The following is a 25,878-nucleotide window of genomic DNA, read 5'->3' on the forward strand; positions in this document are numbered from 1 at the left end:
CAGCCAAATAGTGTATTTCATTGTATGATTATGTAGGTTGAACTTTCCTAAACTAGTCCAAAACACTCCAGAATTCAAAGCTTTTGAGCTCTGGCATAATGCTTAAAAAGTTTCAGATTTCGGAGAATTCTGGTCTTCAGATTTTTACATTAAAGATGTGCAACTTATATGGAGAAGTCCCTGTAAATATTCCAACATGTAAAACACTCTGAAATCTGAAATATTTCTGGTCCCAAGCATTTAGGGCATACTTAGCCAGTTCTACATTCTGTCTATCTGTACCTTAGTTGAACAATTTGGTTCACCTAATTTCTGGTTATAATGAGTATTACTATGAACGTTGTCTATACGTGTTTGTGTGAATATACATTTTCAGCTCCCTTGGGCATATGACAAGAAATGGAATTGCTGGCTCATAAAAAAAAATTTTTTTTGTTTAACTTCTTGAAGAATTGCCAAATTGTTTTTTAAAATGACTGCACCACTCATATTTCTACCAGTAAACATTGAAGAGGGTGGCAGTCTCTGCATCTTCCCTGGTCCTTGTCTCTGTCTTTATTATAGCCATTCTAGTGCAAGTGAAGTGGTAAACCCTGGTTTTGATTTAGATTTCATAAATTTAGGTAATTTATGATTTTTTTTTTTTTTTTTTTTTTTGTCTTTTTGAGACAGGGTTTCGCTGTGCAGTTCAGGCTGGCCTTGAGCTCACTTTGTAGCCTACGCTGGTCTCGAACTTACAATCCCCCTGCCTCATCCTCCCAAGTGCTGGGGTTACAGGCATGTGCTACCATGCCCGGCTTAGCTAATTTATGACTTATATCACTGGGCATCTTTTCATGCATGCATTGGCCATTTGTCTGTGTTCTTTGAAGCAAAAAATGTTTTTCAAATTCTTTGCCTACTTATATTTTGTTTTATTGTTCAGTTATGTGTTCTTTATATATTCAGGATATTAGGTCCTTATTAGATACATTATGATTTGTAAATATTTTCTCCCATTCTGTGTGCTGTCTTCACTTGCTAGTGTCTTCTGGTAAACAGATTTTTAATTTTAATGAAATTCTGTTTATTTTTGTTTGCATTTATTTTGGAGTATCATATTTAAGAGACTGTTGGCTGATGCAGATTGACACGGTGTTTCCTTCTTGGGTTTTAATAGGTTTAGCTCATATATATGGATCTTTGTATTTTGAATTAATTTTGGTATATAGTGTGAGGCAGGTGCCCAGATTCGTTCTTCTGCACATGGATATCCCATTGTTCCAGTACTGTTTATTGAAAAGACTACTTCCATATTCAGTGGTCTTAGCACTTTGGAAGGACCTCTGTTGACCATAGTTGGATAGACTTATTTCTTTTTCATTGCTCTATCCATCTTTCTGGCAGCACTGTATTACCTTGATTACTCTTTGTAGTAAAATACCAAATTGAGGAATGTGAGTCTTCCAACTTCAGTCTTTAAAATCATTCTAAGTCATCTGGGTTGCATAAATTTCTCTATGGATTTAAGTATCAGCTTGTCAGTTTCTGTAAGGCAAGTAGTAGAAATTTTTATATAAGGATTGCATTAAATCTTTGATCTGTTTGGGATTGTTGCCATCATTACAATATTGTGTGTTTCAATTCATGAACATGGGTGATCCTTCCAAATACATATATTGTCTTTAATTTCATTCAGTGATGTTTTACAATTTTCATGTATGCATCTTAGTGTTTTTTATTAGATTTATTACTAAATATTTTATTCTTTTTGATAAGTGGAATTTATAGTTTTGAATTGCTTATTGCTAGTGTATAGAAGTAAGACTGATTTTTTTTTTAATTTTTATTTAATTTTTTTTTTTTTTTGGTTTTTCTTCGGTACCAGGAACCGAACTCACGACCTTGCGCTTGCCAGGCAGGCGCTTTGCCACTGAGCTAAATCCCCAGCCCCAAGACTGATTTTTGAATGCTGAACCTGTATCCTGTAATCTCACTGAACTAGTTTATTAGCACTAATAATAGTTTTTTAGTTCATTTCTTAGGATTTTCTATAAAGAAAATCTTGTTATCTGAAAATAGAAGTAATTTTATACCTTCCTTTCTAATCTGAATGTCCTATATCATTTTTATGCCTACTTGCCCTCAGTAGACTCTCCAGTATGGTGTTGAGTAGAAATAGTGAGAGTGGACAAAACCCCATCTTTTGCCTGACCTGCAGGGAAAACCTAAAACGTTTCAGTATGATGTTAGTTGTACATTTATCAGGTTGAGGAATTTTCAACCGTTAACCAGTTTGTTGGATGTTTGTTCTGGCTCTGAGATGATCATACTGAGTTTCTTTGCTTTATACAATTAATATGGATAATATATTTATAATTTAATCGCTTCTCGGCCTTTTTTCTAAGATCAAGTGTAGTATCTGTTCTTAGCAGTTTAATATATTTTGAGATAGAGTCTCACTATGTAGTTCATGTTGGCCTTCAACTCACTTTGTAGCCCAGGTTGGCCTTTAACTCACAGTGATCCTCCTGCTTCAGTGCAGGGATTACAGGCGTGTGCCACAACACCAGTGGTATATTATATTATAGATTGTATTGTTTATAGGCCATTATATACATGCTAGATTCCGTTTGTCAGGGTTTCACTAAGGATTTTTATATCAGTATTCATAAAGAATATTGCTTTGTTGTTTTCTTGTCATATCTTTGTCTCATTTTGGTATCAGGGTAGTGCTGGCCTTTTATATAGTGAGTTTTATGAAAGTTTGTGAGGTATTTGTAAGTGCTTGGTAGAATTTACCAGTGAGCTGGAGTTTCTTTGCAGGTACTTCTAACTTACTAATTCACTCACTCCTTTATAGATCAGATTGTCTTATTTCTTTTTTAACTGATTTTGGTAACTTATTTCTGGATTTTTGTCCTTTTCACATAGATTATCTAATTGGATGACATACAGCTTTTTATATTACTTTATAGTGCTTTTATTCAGTAACTTAAGTAGTAATGTTCCTTTTTCTAATTCCTGATTTTATTTCTTCCTGCCCTTTTTAGTTTGGTTGATGACTTCAAACAACCAACTTCTGAGCTGATTTTTTTTCTAGTGTATTTCTAATCCCCATTTCACTTTTCCATACTCAAATATCATTTTTTTCTTTCTGTTTGTTTTGAGTTTAGCTTTCTCTCAATTTGTTTGAAATGGAGAATTAGGATGTTAATTAGAGGTGTTTCCTAATCTTGGAATATGTAGCTATAAATGTTCTAAGAATTGCTTTCCCTAAATCCCTCAAGTTTTAGTATATTGTCTTTTCATTTTACCTCTAATTATTTTTTAAATTCTCTTGTGATTTCCTCACTGACCCATTGGTGGGGTTGGGGCTGTAGCTCAGTGGCACAGCACCTGCCTGGCAGGCACAAAGTTCCAAGTTCAATTACCAGTACAAAAAAAAAAAAAGAAAAAGGAATTTATCATTTGGTGTCCAAATTATTTGTGAATTTCCACTTGAGTTGGTGATTTTTAATTTCATTTGATTATGGTCAGAGAAAATACTTTGTATGATTTTTAATTCTTCTTTAATTTATTGAGACTGGTTCTGTAGCTTAATATATTTATTTTGGAAAATGTTCCATATGTACTTGTTTAATCTACTATATATATTCTACTGTTAGGTAGTAAAGTGTTCTGTAGATGTGTGTTAGGTCTGGTTGGTTGATAGCATGGTTCATGTCATCTTTGTCCTTTTAGATCTTTTGCATAGTTCTAACCATAATTAAAGATGAGACAATGAAGTCACCGATTATGATTTCTTTATTTCTCCCATTAACTTGTCAGTTTTTGTTATATGTTATTGGGGGCTCCATTGTTTGGTGCATAAAAGGTTATAATTATAGTAGTACTTCAGTTCAGGACCACTTTTGTTTGCAAACAATTTGGTTCACCAACGGAAGCATTTGGCACAATTTTGTTTTTGTTTGCAAACTCAGCAGTGGGTGACAAACACAAATGTGGCCATCTTTTCCAAAATCATACAATAAATTAAATTTGTGAACTGAGGTACCACTGTATTTTAGCTTTTGTGATTTGGCCACGTCATGAAGTAATATATTCATCTTTATTAATAATTTCTGTGTTAAAGTTTTGTTTTCATTATTAGTATAGCTACTCCAATGTGTTACTATTTGAATATTGTTTTTCTTTTTCTATTCTTTTACTTTCAGCCTACTTGTATCTTTGAATTTTTTTGTTGTTGTTGTTCTTTTTTTTTTTTTTGGTTTTTTGGTTTTTCTCCGTTACCGGGAACTGAACTCACAACCTTGCGCTTGCCAGACAGGTGCTTTTGCCGCTGAGCTAAATCCCCAGCCCCTGTTGTTGTTGTTCTTGATTTTGGTTTTGGTTTTGGTTTTTTCTCATACTAGGGACCGAACTCACGACCTCGTGCTTGCCAGGCAGGCGCAGCCCCATCCCCTGTATCTTTGAATTTAAAGTTAATATAGTATGTATATAATAGCTTGATCATATTTACATTAAATCTGTTCTACCAGTATCTAGCTTTAGTTGAAAAGTTGAATGCATTTACATTTAATGTAATTACTGAAGAGATATAAATGATAACTGCCATTTTGCTACTTTTTTCCTACATGTCTTATCTCTTTTTTGTTGCTGTTCTTCTTTCCGTTATTCCTTCTTTTCTATTAAATAGGTGTTTTCTACTGAGTTATTTTCATGCTTTTTCTTTTACTATGTGTATATATATGTATTTTTTAAATTATTTCAATGGTTGTCTCAGATGTTACTATTAACATCATAATTTGTTTTAAAAAACTAGTTTTGGTTAATTGCAGATTTCACAAATACACAAAAACTACATCTTTATGTGTTGTGTGTGGGTCTGCATGGTTTTTTTTCTTTTTTCTTTTAATCTGTTTTTTGTTTTGGTGTTTTTTTGAGACAGGGTCTTGCTATGTAGTTCTGGCTGGCCTTGAGCTCCTTACATAGTCCAGGCTGCCTCCCAAGTGTTGGGATTATAGGTATGTACCACCACACCCAGCTGCATAGATTTTTAATTGGTGTTTTGTGTAGTTGTCTCTCAGTTTTGATAGGAGAATATCAGTTACAAACCACCCCCCAAAGAAAACACTCTATTTTATCTTTACCTATGAAGTTACCTTTATCAGTAAATTTTAAGTTCCTGTCTAGTGTTTCTCCATTTAGCCTGGAATGACTGCCTTTATTATTTCTTTTTTTTAATGGCTGAATATTATCATATATATGAAACATTATTAAATATCACATATAAAACATTATTAAACAAAACTAATGAAATTTATATATGTAAAATGTATTTTCTTCATCCATTCTTCTATTGATGGACACCTAGGCAAATTCCATATCTTGGGCCACTGCTAACAAAGCTGAATCACACGGAGGATACATTTTTAGTTTTGTTTTTTTTAGGAACCACCATGCAGTTCTTCACAATGTCTGTATTAATTTGCATTCCCACCAAGAATGTGTGAGTTCCTTTTTCTCTACATCCCTGCCAGCATTTTTTTTTCTTATGTAAGACAGATCTGCTAGTGTTGGATTCTAATTACTTATCTGGGAATGTCTCCAGTCTCCTTTACTTTTAAAGGACAGTTTGTTTTGCTCGGTACACAACTCATGCTTGACAGTCTTTCAGCACTATTTGTCATCTCACTACCTTCTAGTCTCAGTATTTTCTTATGAGACATAAGTTGTCACTTTGTGCGTGATGAGTCTCTTTTCTTTCAAGCTGTTCTCTTTGTCTGTGGTGTTCAGCTGTTTGTGTATCTCTTTGAGTTTTATTACTTGTGTGTCATGCTCTTTGGATACATAATTTAATGTTTGTATTATCTTTAGGACATTTTTAGCTCTTGTTTCTTTGATATTCCTCCTACTGGCCTCTTTCTGTGTTCTCTTCATTTTGTATATTTTGGTATTTGATGGTATCTCATAGATCTCTAAGGCTGTGTTTCTACACTTGATCTTAGCCAGAAGGCTAAGAAGTTATGCGCTCTTTTTGTTTGTCTTTATTCTTTTTTGTTTCTGTTCTTTGGATGAGGTAATCTCAATTGACTTTATCACATTTGCTGATTTTTTTTTTCCTCTCTGCCCAAATTTGCTGTAGAACCCCTCTGTTGAATTTTTTTCCACTTTCTATATTTTCAACTTCAGAATCATATATTCATTTTTATATAAAATTTTTATTCATGTATATTTCTTTTTATTGACATTTTCTGTTTAGTGAGACATGATTTCCTTTAGCTCTTTCAACATATTTAAAATAGCTAGATTAAAGTGTGTAGCAAGTCTAACATCTGAGCTTCCTCAAGCACAGCTACTAATGATTACTTTGTTTCCTGTGTAAGAGCCAAGATATATGGCTTGTTTCTTTGCATATTATAAATTCTTTGTTGCACAGTGGACATTTAAAATTAAGTAATGAGGTACTCTAGAAGTCCAGTTCAATTTCCTGCTCAGCATTTATGGTTATTGCTGGTTATTGTAGTAATTGTTTGTCCCTTTTCTGAATTACAAGGTTTGTGTTTTTTGTTTTATGTGGCTGCAAAAGTCTCTACTCAGCTTACTGGTCAACTAATCATTAGGTATAGATTTCCTTAAGCATCTGGAACCAATAAATCTCCAAGGCTTTGTCTAGGGACTCTGTGTGTACTGGGGTACAGTATTAACCCTCAGTCTTAACAGTTTAGTACTCTTCCTTAGCCTTCACTTCCTGCTTTTAGGAGCCCTCACATTTAGTTAAAGGTGAGAACATAAGGCCTTCTCAGGAGGACGCCCTCAGCCCTTTGCATGTGTATGGCTTTCTGGGTTCCCAGGAATTTGCTCAACTTGTTCAAACCATCTCCAGACATCTTTTTTTCCCAGCTTTTCTTTATGCTTCCCAGTTAGTTTCTTGTTCACCTCAACTGTTATCCATTGTCTTCATCAGCCACAAATTTAATACACTCACCTAAAGTGGTCTCTGACAACTTTTATCACCACCTCATTTCCCTCAGGAGCAGGCTTTTCACAGTGGGTTTGTTCCTTGTGGAGGAAGTCTTTTCTGTGCAATTCATTGGGTCAGTGCTTCCTTCAGTATCTTGTTAATTCTTAATTTATAGATGATTAATGTCTATACTCACATAATCTGAACATTGTGTATGTTGTTAATTTTAAAAAGAACTGAGACAATCAAGAAATGAAAGTAAAGTGTATAAATAAGCTTGTGCTACATGCATGTGATAACATTTTTATCATATTAAGATATGTATGTGTGTATATCTCTAACTTTGCTTAAAAAACAAGCCAAACTTACCAAAGAATAGTTATTAAATAGTTCTTTTATTGGCAATAGTAAATAAACAAGTCTTTTATATTTTACTTTTTAATGGGATTAAGGACACAAATTTTACTTTTAAAATATTGAGGATTTGTCAGATGACGATCCCTAAAGTTTATATTAGTAATTCATAAATTTTAGGAGAAGGTCCATATCCTTCAGAAAAAGATCCTTGACCATGGATAAATCTTGTCATAGGATTACTAACTGAAACGATGGGAAGGAGTGGCAAATTAAAAGGAAGAACCTGTTTAAGAAGGGATAGGTATGTGGCTCAGTGGTACAGCACTTGCCTAATATACATGATTAACTCTGCTTTAAATTAATTTTGTTGATTTCAGACAAAGCGGATTTTCAGCTATATTGTTCACTGTATTACTACAAAAATAAGTATTACAATAGGTGGATTATACTTGTGATATTTGATCTTAGTTTAAGCTTGACTTAATAGTACTAACAAATCTAAATTTCTCATCAGGGCCTGAACTAGAAGTTGGAACAAGTAACCAACCAAGTTATGCCTTCTTGGTTTGTTCTGTTTTTGTGGTACTGGAGATCAAACCCAGGGCCTTTTCAGTGAGCTACGTCCCCAGCCCTTTTTATTTTTTATTTGGAAACAGGGTCTCACTAAGTCACTGAGTTGCCCAGGCTGCCCTCAAATTTACAATATTCCTGCCTCATCCTCCCACAATGCCAAAATTAGAGACATGCAACTACACCCAGTTTAGACCCAGCAGAGTCTATTTTAGCCAGGCTGTCCCTGGGATACCAAACCATCACTTCTCTGCTGTCCTCAAATATCCCTGGCAAATACCAGCACACACTGCACTTGAGCCACACCTTAACTATGTATCAAGAACAGGGAATAACATGGAAAAGACAAATGTTTATGGTCAAAGTCTGGCACTTCTTTCCAGAGTCTCAAGATCTAATAACACCTTAAAAAAGTGAAAGGATTTCAGTGATTATTCTACTTTTAAGGACTCAGGCTAATTGTACTGTTGGCCATACTTCTTTGATCACATTTGTCTTCCAGATTATCTACCAAATGTATTATTTGATTTGTACTTTAAAGGGAATATAATTCCACTGTGTATTCAGGATGTTCCTAAAGTCCTGTATTTATTAACATACATGAATACCAAGATTCACTAAAATAGTAGTCTACATCTAGGTAAGAAGAGGGTTTTTAATAGTTTTTGTTTTGTTTTGTTTTGCTACTGGAAATTGAGCCTAAGGACCTTCTCATTGAGCTACATTTCCAGCCCTTTTTATTTTTATTTTTATTTTGAGTCAAGGTATCAATGAATTACCCAGGCTGGACTTGAAGTTATGATTCTTTTGCCTCAGCTTCCCAGAGTACTGGAATTATATATTCATGGACCATCATTCCCAACTGAAAAAAATAATAATTCATAATCAAGTCTCCTCTTTATAAATTTTAGGAAAAAATTGATAATATAATTTTGGTTGTATTCCAAGCATTCAGTATTTTTTAAGTATCTCATCTGTAAGATAAATGAATTAGATTAAACCAAATCCTTTCCTGATACACTTCTGTATGTGGGTTTGTCAGCTATAAAATACGTTTAATAAAAATACCTGCCTAAAAATATCTGCCTCAAGTTGCTGGGGAGATTATATGAAGTAACAATGAAAAGCACTCAGAAATGTCAGCTATGGTTCAGTATCACTTAGCTATATTTTACCATCAGTGTTTTCTGTGTTTTTAAAAAATTTTGTACCATTAAGTAATACTTAGCTTAAATTTATATATTTAATTTGTAAATGGTATTAATAAGCACTAAAGATTGCATTGCTACCATGGAGTTTGAGTGACTTTTTTATGGTTATATTGAATATTGGGCTTATTTTCAGTCTTAAAACTATAATTTTAAATAAAGAGCAGGAGAAAAAAGTTCACTTTTAAGAACAACAGTGCAGGGGCTGGGGATTTAGCTCAGTGGCAAAAGCGCCTGCCTGGCAAGCGCAAGGTCGTGAGTTCGGTTCCCGGTACCGGAGAAAAACCAAAAAAAAAAAACAAAAAACAAAAAAGAACAACAGTGCATTGTTAGTGTACCTGTGGTGAATATTGCATAAATGTAATCTGACACTGAGTTAGGTGTTGATACCATATCTTGTTCAATCAACTGTGGTTAAAGTTATGAATCAGGGAAACAAGATGTAAACTAACCAAGAGCTCCATATGGCTGGAATGACCTATGGCTTGTAGTCAAGCATCAAGTTTCCAAATTATGAATACTTATCCTTTGAAAACTCACAAGTTTCATATAAAACAGAATCATCGAATATCTCAACCTTCCTAGTGGGAAAGAGGCTGTCAGAATTCTTTAAGTGCTAGCATCGCTGCAGTTTGGGTGAACTGCCTCACAACATAGAGGTGCCCTTAGAACAAGTGTTCCCGCTGAGATTAATAATCCATGATCTAAGAGTAGGACCGTTTCTGTATCTGGCAAGAAATTGGACTGTACAACTCCTGGATTCATTTCTAATCCTAAACTTTCACAAAATTAAAGGTGTAGTAGTAGAAGGAGGGGAGACCAGTAGACCTCTAGAACCTCTTTCTCTGTGCCCTTGTTCTTAACCTTATCAGTGAAATGAGAGTATTGGTGCAGATGATCTTGAACGTCCCTTTTAGTTCTAACATACCATATTTCTAAATTTATAATGTCTAGTGTTATCAATAATGTCCAACCTGCATAATGCTTGTATTGGAAATTATCCTGGTTTGTGACCCGATAACCTGTGTGGAAACTCAATAGTTCTGCTGGATGTACTCATTTTAGAGCATATATTGAAAAACTTTATTACTGATATTATCTTATTGCAAATTTTTTTTTCTTGTTTTTTTTTTCTGGTACTGGGAATCGAACTCACGACCTTGCACTTGCCAGGCAGGCGCTGTGCCGCTGAGCTAAGTAAATCCCCAGCCCCTATTGCAAATTTCTTGAATGCTATTGAAAGCAATACCATATACCCTGATAGTGAAACCACCTAACCAAATCTGACCTTTAATACATCTCCAAAGAATGATGATCCTGTCAATTGTGGTGAATGATTTGAAGATCCATTGCTTCATGTCATCAGAGGATTCAGATTGTATTGAAGTGGCACAATCCTAGGTAAGGCTGAAGTCTATCATGTTTCTAAATTGGTCCCGTTTTCTTTTGCAGGAGCTATTGTGACAATCTTGGTTACCATCCATTAAGTGCTGCTGACTTTGGAAAGATCATGAAAAATGTCTTTCCAAACATGAAGGCGCGTCGTTTGGGTACTAGAGGCAAATCTAAATATCCTTTACCAGAATATTACTATTAATGTCCTCAAGTTCTTACTTATTATAGAACATGTGCTATTATAGCTCAGCTGGAAACTATATTTAGAAATACATTTAATCAACAAATATAAATAGTACTTAGTAGAATAATTGCAAATCTTACTTTCCCAGCTATTACCAAACTGAAAAAGAAACAAGAATGGTTCCTGTATTTATTAGAATTGTGATAGACTTTACCATTCTCTTTCACTGTAAAGTGTTATTAATGGTCTGATCTGCTTTTGCTGTAATAGTAAGAATTAGTAAGATACTCCATGTATTCAGCAGTTGTAAACTATATGAATAAACATAAGAGGATGATGTTAGCTTCTTCCCTTCTAATTTAGAAACAAACATCTCATTGGTTAAAAAATAATAATAATACAATATTTTAAAATTTTCTTGTGAAACTCGTACTGAAAAGCTAGGGTTCACTTTATTTTTCAGCCAACAACTTGAAGCCTGTATTAGAATTAAAGCAAAGGCTTAGAAAAAGTCTTTTTTGTGATAGAGCAGTACTTACAGATAGACAGAAGTAAGGAAATGAAAATTAAGGATTTAAGATCGTTTCTACTCTTAAAAGAAGATTCTAAAATAGAGGGGCCATTAGAAGAAGTACACTCATTTTCTCTCTGCTTAACTCTTGGCCTTTTTGAAAGCATAAAATTAGCTACTGTGGAGGATTATGAGAGGAAGGGGAAGGAGGAAGGCTGCTTTTCTCAGGTATTTCCAGGTGTTCTTCACTTGCTTAAGCATCATTGTTTCCTAAATACAAACAAAAATGTCTTGATGTGTCTTTGGCATGTTGTAAGTGATAATCCCATGTGTTTCATGGAAAAAGAAAAAAGAAAAGGTTAAAGCCCTTGTGACACCTTAAGAATTGTTTTTGTCGCAGTGCCCTGAACTAAAGTTTCCCTTCCTCATGCCAAGTTTCCATCTGGCTAGTCCTTTCCTTCTGACCTGTTACTGGTGCTTGGCCCGGCATAGTGGGAACATTTATTCATAAAACTCATAACAGATGAAAATTATTTCATTTAAGACAATAATACATAACATTCTGTAAGAATCATTACTGTTTCAAAAGAGTAGGTGTCCTGAGTTTCTAATACTAAGGTTTCTGGACTGAAGAATTCAGAAAGTAGATGTTAGCTCATTTTAACTTTATTCTTATTTCATATATGGTTGCTTTTCAAGTCCGATCTGTAAAGACACATTCATCTCCATTAATTTAGAGTACTTTAGACCTTAACTATTCATTACGTATTGCTACAGTGGACTAAGAAAAAAAGCTTTTGTTCATATGCCAACACTGCCCAACCTTGACTTTCATAAAACTGGAGATGGGGTAAGAATTCTACCATTTCTTTTCAATATGTACAGTTGTATCTTTCCATTAAAATTGAAATGCATCCTTTAAAGTTATTTGGATAAAACCAGGAAGCAAGAACCATGCCTTTTGCCAAGTAAACAAGCAAAAAAGTTCTACATTGGCTTAAAGATGTTTATATAAATGAGCTACATCAACATGAAATTTGAGAGAACAGAGACCTAAAGCTACTTACTTGTGGATATACAATTTGTATAAAAACTTTAATTAGAATTGCATTAAATCTGTATTATCATTTTTGATATTACAGCCAGTAATACAGTATTTGTTCTGCTTATCCAAGATCAGGGGATGGCTTTCCATTTTCTAATGGCCTCTTCAACTTTTTTTTTTTTTTTTAGAGCACTACAGTTTTCGTTAGAGAGGTATTTCCTTTTCTTGGTTAATTCCTAGGTATTTAATACTTCTTAAGCTATTGTGAATAGAATTGTTCTGCTGATTTTTTTCTTAGGAATGGAGGAGTAAGAATGTGAGTGTAATTACTATGTATCACAAACATATATAAATAAAAAATTCTGTATTCCTCTTAAAAATGTTTTCAGAAGAGAAAATACAGCTATTAATATAATTTGTTTTATTGATGTTAGAAAATTTTTGGAAAGATTTGAGACACATTCATCTCCATAATTTTTTTTGTCTGCACAATTAAGAACATGTATCTTATATGTACTTCAGTTTCATTTTTCTGAACTTTTTTTTAAAGTTAAATTTTCCAAACAAGAAAAGAAAAAAATGGAAACAAAGCTTTTATAAATGGGGAGGGGAGGTAAGGTTGAAGGGAAGGTAGAGGAGTAGGGAGGAAAAACAAGTTGTATCACATACAGATACAAATTCTCCGTGATGAATGTAATCATTATATATACCTAAGATGTACCAGTAAAATCTGATTGGAAAAGAAAAAAAGTTAACTTTTCGTTTTTCCTTTGTTTAGTTGGAAGGAGTTGAACCTTCTGGGCAACTTCAAAATATTGATGAGGAAGTTATCTCGTCTGCTTGCCGTCTTGTGTGTGAGTGGGCCCAGAAAGTGTTAAGCCAGCCATTTGACACAGTCTTGGAATTAGCCCGCTTCCTTGTAAAAAGTCACTATATAGGCACCAAGTCTGTAGCAGCTCTAACTGTAATGGCAGCAGCATCGGCAGGTACGAAGTCACTGTTAAGATGAAACTTCTTGTTCCTGACTGTAGCCTCTGTTGAGTTGTAACAGAATAATAATTTGGCCAGAGAACCCCATCTTATATTACTTGTTGAGTTTATTCTTATTCTACCTTACAGTAAATTCAGATTGGTTTGTTGTGCCAAGAAAATAAGAACAATGACCCTCTTATTATGGAGCTTAGTGCTATATTTTTGTATATACATTTCTATGCCAGAATTTAAAACTATTTGGATTCTCCTTCTGCTTTATTAATTTTTCCATTGCTATTTTTGTTTTAAAAGTGTATGTATATAGACTATATGTAAATATATGTACCTAAATTAGTGAATGAAATACTAGAAGTAAAATAAGATTAAATTTTAAAATTACATACTAAATTCCTGTCCCAGAAACTAAGTTTATGAATAAAATGACCTTTGGAAACAGAGACTAGTGTCTCACAAAAAATAAACTGTAAAATGAATATAAAACACGATGAAGGATATTTTAAAACACATACTAACATGAGAATTTTAATTCAAAGAAGAATTTTGGAACTGACAGCTGCAGGAATTATCAGCATTGTTGGAATAAATGGCTTCCTCCTAAATTAGTAGCTATGTGAAGTTCAAGTGGCAATTTATAATGTTTTATTTCAGTGAGGAAAGATGAATAAATTGCATTATCCTAGAAAGTTATTTCTTTGTAAAGTATATTACTATGAAACATATTTTCTAAACAATTCTTGTAGGGTGAAATCTAAATAATTTTAAATCTATAATCTATGGCCAGAATTACCATATCTGGGGGATCCGTTTTGTGTAATCTGTCCTCTTGTGTTGTGGTTAAGGATCACTTTCAGCAAAATAATCTCTTAAAGAGCCAGTGTAAATTTTTCTGTCTGCATGTAAACTGTGTTTGACCTAAATCTGTCTGTTCACTTTACAAGCAAGAGAGTGCTTGGTCAGCTTAAATGTAGATATGCAGCTCACATATATTACCTCATTTAATTCCCCTGGCAGTCCTTGTAGCTGGGTGATAGTCTGTTTTCAGGTCAAGAAATAGACTCAGAGAAGTTAAATAGCTTGTCCATGGGGGGGGAAGTAACTGTCAGGGAAGTTAAGTAGGGGACCAGGATTGGATTCCTGTCTGCCTCCAAAGCCCAGGTTTACTCAGTTATGTCATACTGCATTTTTATATTCTGGCAGAATAAGGCTATAAAAGGTATAGATCCTACGATTTACTTTATTCTCTTTCTCCTACTCCCTACCGACACCAAGAAGGGTACTTCAGCAGATGGAGGATTTGGGAATCATGGGAAAAAGGAATATGTCTGTTTCTTAGTTCCCACATCATTCACAAATCTGACTCAGATGTTGAATGAATAGAATGAATTTTTAAGGTATAAGCGTAAATTTTTTTAATGATAAGTACTAAATTGTATAAACAGGTGTTTTCCCTTTTTGAAAGCAATTGCCAGAAAAACTGAACATTTTACTAATTGTATTATTACTGGAAACATCTTTTAAATCTCTTCAAATTTTGTTCTCAGCCCTTACTATATTTTTTAAAAATACACTTGATTGCAAATTAATTTTCATCCTTTGAAGGTGAATTTGGTGTTTTAAATTGCAGTCTAGTCTCCATATTGAACACAGGTTGTGTTACAAAGGTCCTTTTTGTAAGTCAGCTGCCTGGGACTCATTGCTGCCAGAAACCCTGGCTGGAAGAATCAGACATCCATGCTGTGAGCCAGGGTTCTCTGGGGTGCAGGTGGTGAGAAGTTGAGCTGAGACTCAAACCAGGAGACAGTGCAGCTGGATGTGAAGAGAAAAGTAGTGCTGAAGTAATTTTTTAAAAGAGAGCAACATACGTGTTATCCCAGCTGAAGTAGGAGCATTCCTAATTGAAGCCCAGCCTGGGCGGGCACCTTAGTTACTTAGCAGAGGCCCTAAGTTCATTCCCCAGTAACACACAAAAAAGAAAAAAAGCAAAAGAATGGTAGACACTGAGCAATGAGTATGTGGGAGAGACTTAAAATTTTTTCTTTCTCTTTTTTCCTACTCCTCCCTCCCCAATTTCCACCAGCTTGTTGCCGTTACCTAGAATGATGAGAAGCAGATTTGGGGCTGGGGACAGAAGGCAGGTGTACTTGCAGGGTGATATTCTCCCCTTGCTCCTCACCACCACTTGCTAGCCACAACTTACTTTGTACTTAACTGCATTCCCTAAATGAGCTTTTCAAAAATCAATTTGATTACATAATTATTCCTAAAATTTATATCTTACTGGATTTTATTCCTTTCTACTCTTTTTAAAAAATTAACTTCGTGACAAATTTCAGAATATCTTAACATTATTCTAAGAAGTTCTAATTAATTTCTTCAGATCACACTGAAATAATCATATAGTAACAGTTAAAATAGCATTACCTATTTTATGAATTTCTGGCAGGAATGAAAAAAATTGTTTTCCCCACACAAATTTTTTCTAAGATGTGGTTTCAGCAGGTATTGACTGTTCCTTCTGCGCTAAATATTCAAATCACAAAAATGCATGCGTTGTACTCTGCTTAGAGATGAGGATAGGAAATCTAACTGACATCGGATAAAATAGAATATTGGTGTTTTTTTCTGGATGTTTATGACATAGGTACTTTATTGTTCATTTAACTGAAACAGCTGAAGCGTATTTTAACATGTCAAAACCATATTGACAAATGTTTATAAATTGGAAGTCTAGTAAGGCTCTGTAAAGAAATTGTGAGTTAAAAATTGCTGTTTTGGTTGCTTTGTCCAGTAGATGGCTTCACATTTGAAGAAATCAAGTTGTGACTGTTTTCTCTTGAGAAGAATATTTATATTTTCCTTTCTGTTCATTTTCAGGAATTACCCAGCCTTCTGCTTTTATACCTACAGCTGAAAGTAATTCCTTTCAGCCTCAAGTGAAGACTTTGCCATCTCCTATTGATGCTAAACAGCAGTTGCAACGGAAAATCCAAAAAAAGCAGCAGGAACAGAAGCTACAGTCTCCTTTGCCAGGAGAGTCCTCAGCAAAAAAATCGGAGGGCACTACAACCAACGGAGTGACTAATCTTCCTAATGGAAATCCTGCAATCCTTTCTCCTCAGCCCATTGGTATCGTTGTAGCAGCTGTTCCTAGTCCCATTCCGGTAATTTTATTAAATAGTGTTTGGCCTTACTGGGGAAATCAGTCATTGAATATATATAAATATAGAGATAGAGAGAGAGAGAAAAAGTATGCTTATCACTAGTCAGAGCTTTATGTAAGGATATCTCATTTTCAAAGTTGTTTTATCCCTTGCTGAGGCAAGAAAATATAATGTAGACTTTTTGGCTTAAATGTTCTTAATATTTGGATGGAAAAAATAGGTTTAAACCTATCTTTGAGGCTTGCTAGGTATAGGAGGAGGACATTGGGCAAGTTCCTTAGCCATTCTCAGTTTGTTTCCTTATCCACAAATAAAAGTTACTAATGTCCTTCTTTCTTATCTCACACAATGGAGGTTATAGTGAAGGGGCTTTTAAAATGAGACGGCACCCTGTTAAAGTAAGCTGATACTTTATTTTCTTATTAAAATATGATTAAGGGGACATTTTATCTTATTTTTCTTGTTCTTATGATTAGCATTGTTGTTTTGTATTAGCATCATATCAAAACATGAAATACCTAGTGATCATAATGTTTACTGTAAAGCAGACTTAATGTAGGCAGCAATTTTGTCTAGGATCTTATCCACAGTGGTTGAATAACTCAAGTCCAGGGTAGACCTATTTATAAGACTGACTCCCTTCTAGTGAGTTATCTTCTTAGCACAGACTGGTGGATATTTTATATCTTAAGGTTTTATCTCCTCTTCTATAACTTCATTAAATCATTATTTCACCAAGTATTCATCACAAGTGTGAAGTTTTGTCATATTAACTGAAAAGTATCTTACTGTTCTTAGATATTACAGTATTTTTGTAATGGTATTCTGTGTTTACATTTCTTATATTTGTGTATCTTATTGCATAGGACCTAGTCTAAAAGAATTCACTTCCAGCATACAGTCTTGTTTGTTTTTAACATTGACATTTACTAAATGTTTTAATACTTTGGCTTTTTTTTTTTTTTCTGGTACTCTGGGGATCGAACTCAAGACCTTGCACTTGCCAGGCAGGCATTATGCCACTGAGCTATATCCCCAGCCCCCTGTTTTAATACTTTACAGGTGTACAAATTAACATGTGTATCCTAGACTTGTTAAATCTGACGTTTTGTTTTCTACCTTTTCACAGGTCCAGAGGACTAGGCAGTTGGTAACTTCACCAAGCCCAATGAGTTCTTCTGATGGCAAAGTTCTTCCTCTCAATGTGCAAGTGGTCACACAGCACATGCAATCTGTGAAGCAGGCACCAAAGACACCTCAGAACATCCCAGCCAGCCCTGGTGGGGACCGCTCTGCTCGACACCGCTACCCTCAGATCTTACCCAAGCCAGCTAACACCAGTGCCCTCACCATCCGCTCCCCTACCACTGTCCTCTTTACCAGCAGTCCCATCAAGACTGCCGTGGTGCCCGCCTCACACATGAGCTCTCTAAATGTGGTGAAAATGACAACCATTTCCCTCACCCCTGGCAACAGCAGTGCCCCTCTTAAACACTCTGCTTCGGTCAGCAGTGCTCCAGGAACAACTGAAGAATCAAGGAGCGTTCCACAGATCAAGAATGGTTCTGTTGTTTCTCTTCAGTCTCCCGGTCCCAAGACCAGCAGCACTAGGGGGACATCTGCTGTAGAAGTTAAAATGGAGCCTGAAATACCCTCTGATGAGCATCCTGTACAGTGCCAAGAAAATCCTGATGGGGCTAAAGCTCCCCAAACAACACCTAGTATCCTTTTGGGGCAGAAAAGTAACACAGATGAAGTAGTGCAAAAACCTTCAAATGAAGGTGTCGTTGAAATAAAAGCAGCTAAGGTCTGTGACCAGAGGACAAAATGTAAAAGTCGCTATAATGAAGTTCTACCAGGCATGTCAGCAGGTAGTAATCAGAGCACTGTTGTGCCCTCAGTTGATACTCAAACCTTAACCTTCACCAGCACCAGTTCACCATCTAATGGTGACTCAATAAATAAAGACCCTAAATTATGCACTAGAAGTCCAAGAAAACGACTGTCTTCTACATTACAAGAGTCCCAGGTGCCTCCTGTGAAGAAACCAATTGTGGAACAGCTTTCTGCAGTTACCATAGAAGGTCAGAAACCAGGCAGTGTTAAGAAGGACCAGAAGGTTCCACATTCAGGGAAAACAGAACGTTCAGCAGCAGGTGCTCAGATTCCTAACAAAGTATCAGTTAGTGTCAGTTCACACACAGTGGAAAATCAGCCCTTCAGTTCTGCTCTTACTACCAGTGATTCAGCTTTGGAACAGCAAACACCATCGTCATCTCCTGATACAAAAGTAAAACTTGAAGGGAGTGTCTTTCTCATGGAGAATGATTCAAAGTCAGACATCAGCTTTCATCCAAATGAATGGCAACAAGTCACTAAGGATTCTGAGTTTATATCTGCCAGCTGTGAACAACAGCAAGATATTAGTGTTATGACAATTCCAGAGCACCCTGATATCAATGATTTAGAGAAGTCTGTTTGGGAACTAGAAGGAATGCCACAGGACACATACAGCCAACAGCTCCATGGCCAGATACAAGAACCTTCTCTGAATGAAATACAAGCACAGTCCTCAGATCAGTTACCTCTGCAGTCTGAACTGAAGGAGTTTGAACCTTCTGTTTCCCAGTCAAATGAAAGCTACTTTCCTTTTGATGATGAACTCACACAAGACAGTATTGTGGAAGAGCTGGTGCTTATGGAACAGCAAATGTCCATGAACAATTCCCATTCTTACGGTAACTGTTTGGGAATGGCTCTTCAGAGCCAGTCTGTGACTCCAGGAGCTGCAATGTCTTCTCATGCCTCCAGCACCCACTTCTATCATCCAATCCACAGCAATGGCACTCCAATCCATACACCCACACCCACGCCCACTCCTACCCCAACCCCAACACCAACTCCAACCCCAACATCTGAAATGATTGCTGGTTCTCAGAGTCTATCACGGGAGAGCCCTTGCTCTAGGCTAGCCCAGACTACACCTGTGGATAGTGCTTTAGGAAGCAGTCGACACACACCCATTGGTACTCCGCATTCAAACTGCAGCAGTAGTGTCCCTCCCAGCCCTGTTGAGTGCAGGAATCCATTTGCATTCACCCCAATAAGCTCCAGTATGGCATATCACGATGCCAGCATTGTCTCAAGCAGTCCTGTGAAACCAATGCAAAGACCTATGGCCACACACCCTGATAAAACCAAGCTTGAATGGATGAATAATGGGTACAGTGGAGTTGGTAGTTCATCAGTTTCTGGCCACGGCATTCTCCCAAGCTACCAGGAACTGGTGGAAGACCGTTTCAGGAAACCTCATGCTTTTGCTGTGCCTGGACAGTCTTACCAGTCTCAATCCAGACATCATGACACTCATTTTGGCCGTTTGACTCCTGTCTCTCCTGTGCAGCATCAAGGTGCCACTGTAAATAACACCACCAAACAGGAAGGGTTTGCAGTTCCTGCCCCTCTTGATAATAAAGGAACTAATTCATCTGCCAGCAGCAACTTCAGGTGCCGGAGTGTGAGCCCTGCTGTCCATCGCCAACGTAATCTTAGTGGAAGTACCCTCTATCCAGTATCTAATATCCCACGATCTAATGTGACCCCTTTTGGAAGTCCAGTAACCCCAGAGGTCCATGTTTTCACAAACGTTCACACAGATGCATGTGCCAACAACATAGCTCAAAGAAGTCAGTCAGTTCCATTGACAGTCATGATGCAAACAGCCTTCCCAAATGCTCTTCAAAAGCAAACAAATAGTAAAAAAATAACCAATGTTTTGTTGAGTAAACTTGATTCTGACAATGATGATGCAGTGAGAGGTTTGGGAATGAACAACCTGCCGTCCAATTACACGGCCCGGATGAATCTGACACAGATTTTGGAAACTTCCACTGTTTTTCCTAGTGCCAACTCACAGAATATGATTGATTCCAGCACTTCTGTTTATGAATTTCAAACACCATCTTACCTCACCAAAAGTAATAGCACCGATCAGATCAGTTTTTCTCCTGGAGATAATCAAGCACAATCTGAAATTGGAGAGCAACAATTAGATTTCAGTAACACTGTTAAAGACCTATTGAGTGGGGACAGTTTGCAAACCAGCCAGCAACTGGTAGGTCAGGTAGCATCTGATCTTACCAATACTGCATCTGATTTTTCTAGTGATATCAGGTTGTCGTCTGACCTCTCAGGCAGTATCAACGATTTGAACACCTTAGACCCAAATCTACTGTTTGATCCAGGGCGTCAGCAGGGACAAGATGATGAAGCTACACTGGAAGAATTAAAGAATGACCCGTTATTTCAACAAATTTGCAGTGAATCCATGAACTCTATGACTTCATCAGGTTTTGAATGGATAGAAAGCAAGGACCATCCTACTGTTGAAATGTTGGGTTAAATTGTGTTTTATAACATGTAGCACACTGTATCTAAAGACATATGTATTGTATTTGTCTTAATGGAAGTGCCTCCCGCAGCAGAAACACTTACTATTAATTGTGACATTTAAAAAGCGTTTGCTGCAGAAGTGGTTTCTTCTTCAGTAGGAAATGGTTAGACTTGCCTCAGTTCTTAACAAGTTTCTGAAGACAGTAGGCTGTAGAACAAGTATTAGGTTTTAAATTTTATAATGTTCCCCATTTAATCACATTATTTGCTAGTAAAGAATCCACCATCCATCTTTTACAAAAGCAGTTTAGATCCTTATTTTATATAAGTTTATTTCAATTCTTCATTTGATCTGCACAGAATTTAGAAGAAACCATCCATTTTAGGTGGGGGCTATTTTGTTGTCATTATGTTTAGATATGAAATCATAGCTAAGGTGAACTGTAGGCAAGAAGGTCTTCCTTAAAACAGGGATAATATTCAGGTTATTATAAATATTTAGGCTTGAAGCATAGAGCTACTGTAGGATGAAAAATCTCTGTAGGACTTTCTGGGGCTTCAGTACCATTTACCCCCACAATGAAGGGCTAAAATAGCAGAGAATAACGGAAAATTAAGTGTTAAGGAAAGTAAAAGCTGCACTACAATTTTTAAGAGGAAAAACTAGTAGCCATTTATATTTGTGACTTTGCATTAGTCTGATTTTAAAACGATTCAAATGTGGAGCTAACCCACACATAGACATACACATAACTCCACATATTGAAATTTAATAGAATAAATAAATTTTAGAAAACTGATGTATTATTTGTTGGTTGAGATGGGGCATTAGAAGGAAAATAAGAGCATTTTCTTAGTTTCACAACAGCTGCATTTCTGTATTAAATATAGTTGTGTATAAGATTTATTTTGACATTTTTTCACTATGATACACATTAGTAATCAGTTTCTTTCCTCCTCAATTTAGTGACTCCTTTCCTCCTCCTGAATATAGTTGTGCAATTTGATCATGGGATCTTTACGAAAAACAGGCAGGCAGGAGGTAACATTAAAACCTGAGCAGAAAACATTTCACCACCTAAGGTCTGAAGCCACAAATCTTTATATCTATGTTAAAACAAAGGGGATAATAATAGTACTTGAAGAAGAGGAACGTTTTATTACATGCTTAATAATTTATTTATTGTGATAAAAAAATTGTAAAATACTCAGGATTTGTTTTAAAATGTTTCTCTATGGCTCCCATTTTGTTTTACGAATAATATTTATGAATTTCATGTTGACACACATCTACTCAGTAGTTGACAGCTCCATTTAAATGAGTTTCAAGATCACTTTCAAAGAGATTTTAAAATGAACATTAAACTTTTAAAGCTAACATTAAACTGTTTGCTGTGCTACCTTAGACCAGCTAAGCTTTAATTGATAAACCATTCAGAAGACTATGATGAATGAATATTTAACATACATAATGAAGGGTTTAATTTAAATAAGGTTTCATTGCTCAATAAATTTGAAAGTTAGGGTATTAACATTTTGATAAATAAATGGTGCTAGGGTCGGCTCAGAGATTTATATATTAGTATGTCCTAGTTCATTGGCATTTGTGTTTGTTTTTTTGATTTAATGATCTGTTAGGGATTTTTTTTCCCTTGATGTTATTTCTTCACTGTACATTGAGACAGCACTACTGCACACCAAAGTATGCAATACCCAAAGGAAATTGTGTGATTTCTTTTAATAAATGATGGGAGCCTTTCTATATGAGGTACTCTGAAAAGATTTTGAGGCCGTTCTAATCCCTTGTTTACACTATTAGCTTCCTACTAACATAAAAATAATGGAAATCTTTTTTGATAAAAATACAAAGACTGGAGGATTTTTAACCCCCTGTACAATATTGCAGCAAACTCTTTAAATTTGGTTGAATTCGTCCAACAAACTTTCTGGGGTTCATATATTGCACTAAATTTGTTGAACCTGTGGTAGGCACATCTCTTAGGATAAATGCAACAAATACAGTCCACAGATTAAACTTTTTAAATGTGTTTCATTATGAAAAGACAAAATGTCATCAAAGTGACAGATACAATTGTCTTATGTAGCAATGTGCATTGATCTCAATGAGATATTTCTATTTCTTATTCTCTTACATGAGAATATTACAGCAGGAAGAATTTAGTTTGCTTCACCATGTTAATACATGATCACAAATGTGCATGAGTGTCACTGACTTAACTTGTACAGTACTAGGTATTCCTGTAACCACTTTTTTTTTTCCTTGGCTGTATTGAAACTGGTTGTGTTAACCAGACAAGCATAGTTATTCACAAGTTATTTACTTTTTGTTTACTAATTCTGCTTAGTTGTTGTCCAGTATGTTCTTTTCTCAGATTATTTTCATGTTCTAATGTTTTAAAACATTTTGCATACTGTTTATCATGATAAGACTTCATGAAGTAAATAATTTTGCATATAATTGCAATAAGCACTGACTTTTGAACTGAAAAGAAGGAAAGTGTTTTTTGTGCAGTGCATCTGAGGTTCAAATAATAGTCTTGTTCTGCAATGTGCTTTACTACACCATAAATGACAAAAACAAGCCCTGTTTCCATGTTTTCATTTAGTGCAAAAAGTCAGATTTCCCCAGTGTTTTGTCTGTTGTACCTGCTGAAACTACAGTAGTTGAATATTGCAGTAGCATTTCAGTTCTCTTTTTTATTAAAAGTGCTCAAAATTGTTTTTTAAATGTTTTCAAAAACAATTAAAAACATTTTATATTAAACTGGCTGGATTTTAAGATGATTTATGGATTGTGTTTTATAGAGACAATATACCATTTTATAAATATACCCAATGCCATACCTCTTTTGATCTTGTGAAATCTGGAGTAGTTCAAATCAGCATGAAGGTAGAACAGTGCTGCTAATCTCTGCTTTAATCTAGAACGCACAGATCTTATTTCATTTATTGAAACTTTCTCGTTCACTTAGAATTTATTATCAGTGGTGCATAGCATAGAGCTTTATGTTGTGCCAAAAAATTGTCTTTTGCATAATCCGGACTTAAAAGAGCCTGGGAATATCTAAGTGTGTGTCTGCAGCCTTGAACAGAAAATGTGAAAGTTTAGCTTTGTTCCTATGCAGTATAGGCATTTCCATGAACCAGAGACAAAATGAAAAGTATACTAAACTTACAAGCTGGAGGTGGAGCTATTAGTGTAGAGACAGACTGGAAAAGCCAGAAAGCTCAGCTTCTGCAAAGTGAAGCCAGGATCTGGGAATTCACTTACTCTTGAAACTGAAAATCAGCAGCAACCAGTACCCAGAGCTAACACATAAGACATGCTCTGAGTCAGACACCCTGGTGAATCGTATACGATCTTTGTAGATCTGTGGTACCCCACTGTCACCATAGGACTAGAGCCAAGAGTTGGGACAAGAGGTGTAATCAACTACTGAAAGAAGTCATTTGAGTAAAAAAAAAAAAAAAAAAAAGGATTGGGAAGGACTGGGTGGAAGAGCAAGAAGACTCTCACACAAGCTGAGCCTGCAAACCAAATTCTCCAGCCCTTAAACTTGAAACTAATTGGAAGACAAATCAGTAACCTCTCAAGATGAAAGTGACTGTGTGGCTTTAAGTGTACTAGGATCCTCAATGACATGAAAGTGAGTAGCAGCAAGACTCATACAAGAGCAGGAACCAGGGATATAATAAACCGTAAGTGCTGGGGTAGAGAGGTACTCTATAACACCTGAGGTATAATCGTTTGCTAGTAATAGTCTAACAGTGATTTTAACCATAAAACATTTTTAGCTTAATGTGAATTTTGGGGACAGGCACTTTGGCACAAGCTTGTAGTACTAGCTGTTTGAGAGGCTGAAGCAGGAGCATCACTTGAGCCCAGGTATTTTAAGACCAGTTAGGAGAGCACAGCAAGGTAAAAAATTCAAGTGGTTTGTTAAATGATTGGTTCACAAGGACCAGATTCTGCAGGAAGAATGAGAAAAGAAAAAAAAAAAGGTACACTAATAGTCTCTAAGTTCATTGAAAAGAAAGGTTTGTGGTGATACCATCTGGAGAATTTTTATGGCCATACCTTGCACTCTGAGTAACTTAATACTCAATGTGTTAACTATTGTTATTTTCTTATGAAATTTTGTTTTACTCTTTCCCCATAAAAAGTGCATTGGTTTAACAAGGACTTGAGAAAATACAAAGAAATGCTAAGATCCTTGCCATGAAGAAGCTTTCAGTCTGATTGGAGGAGGGTGGTGCAGAAGCAGAAAGAGGTTGGAGTTACAGCTGGGGGGTGGAATGTGAAGGAAGCACAGAGAGGCTTAGGGCAAGTTTGGGTTGTGGAGGGGAGAGGCTAGACTGCAGCAGGAGAGATTCCATTTCAGGAAACTGCTTCCTTGGAGCTGGGTCTGAAAGGAAGATTTTCAGGGGCCGGTGTGGCACCCCTGGGTGGCAGCTCTGTCATCCAGGATCTGGCTGGGATAGCCACGTTAACAGGCACTAGAAGTATGCGGTCAGGATCTGCAGTGTGTCTGTAGAACAGGACTCCCTTCTCAGCTGCCCACCTTATACACTGCCAAAGACGTACCCAGGATGACACTGGCCCCAAACTTTGACTTATTCTCAGTCCTGTTCAACTCAGATTTATCAACTTTCTTGATCTACAATGCTTAGTTTCTTTTCTAGCAGAGCAGGACCTAGTGTATTGTTGTGCGCTACAGCCTTCAGTACTCCTTAGCGAGCGGGATTTGTCTCTGTCTCTTAGTTCTAGAGTTCAGGATCAGCCCTTGGCTGTGCAGGTCCAACTCCACTGTGGGGTCGCCCGTGGAGCCCAGGTTTTCCCAGGCAAAGATTTTCTGTATGTCCATGGCTGTAGTGTCTTCCCTGTAGCTTTGGATGGAGCTCTGAGTCTAGGTAGCAGCTGGGGTGGTGTCCTATACAGTCCATGTTGGAGAAAGTTCTGTGTGTTGGTGGTGAGAACAGTGCATTTTGTTGGGTGGAATGTACTGTAGATATCTATTAAATCCATTTTTCAAAGGTGTGGTTCGACTCTGATATTTGTTGGTTGTCTAGTTGATTTATTTGTGATAGTGGAGTA

At 36.1% G+C, this 25,878-nt stretch overlaps 1 protein-coding gene across 3 annotated transcripts in view; it reads left to right on the top strand.

Annotated features, from left to right (window-relative positions):
- Positions 1–23,614, top strand: part of Rfx7 (regulatory factor X, 7) — a 61,623-nt gene extending 38,009 nt beyond the window's left edge. For all 3 annotated transcript variants that reach the window (XM_005376601.2, XM_005376600.2, XM_005376598.2), the window contains 5 exons: positions 10,534–10,650; positions 11,937–12,021; positions 12,995–13,202; positions 16,084–16,370; positions 17,500–23,614. In XM_005376601.2, the coding sequence (XP_005376658.1) occupies positions 10,534–10,650; positions 11,937–12,021; positions 12,995–13,202; positions 16,084–16,370; positions 17,500–20,772 (3,970 nt within the window). In that variant the 3' untranslated portion in view covers positions 20,773–23,614. The remainder of the gene's footprint in view (positions 1–10,533; positions 10,651–11,936; positions 12,022–12,994; positions 13,203–16,083; positions 16,371–17,499) is intronic.
- Positions 23,615–25,878: the final 2,264 nt, after the last annotated feature.

The sequence above is a fragment of the Chinchilla lanigera genome, unplaced genomic scaffold (genome assembly GCF_000276665.1).
Source record: "Chinchilla lanigera isolate Chin_1 unplaced genomic scaffold, ChiLan1.0 scaffold00008, whole genome shotgun sequence".
In the NCBI taxonomy this organism is placed as follows: domain Eukaryota; kingdom Metazoa; phylum Chordata; class Mammalia; order Rodentia; family Chinchillidae; genus Chinchilla; species Chinchilla lanigera.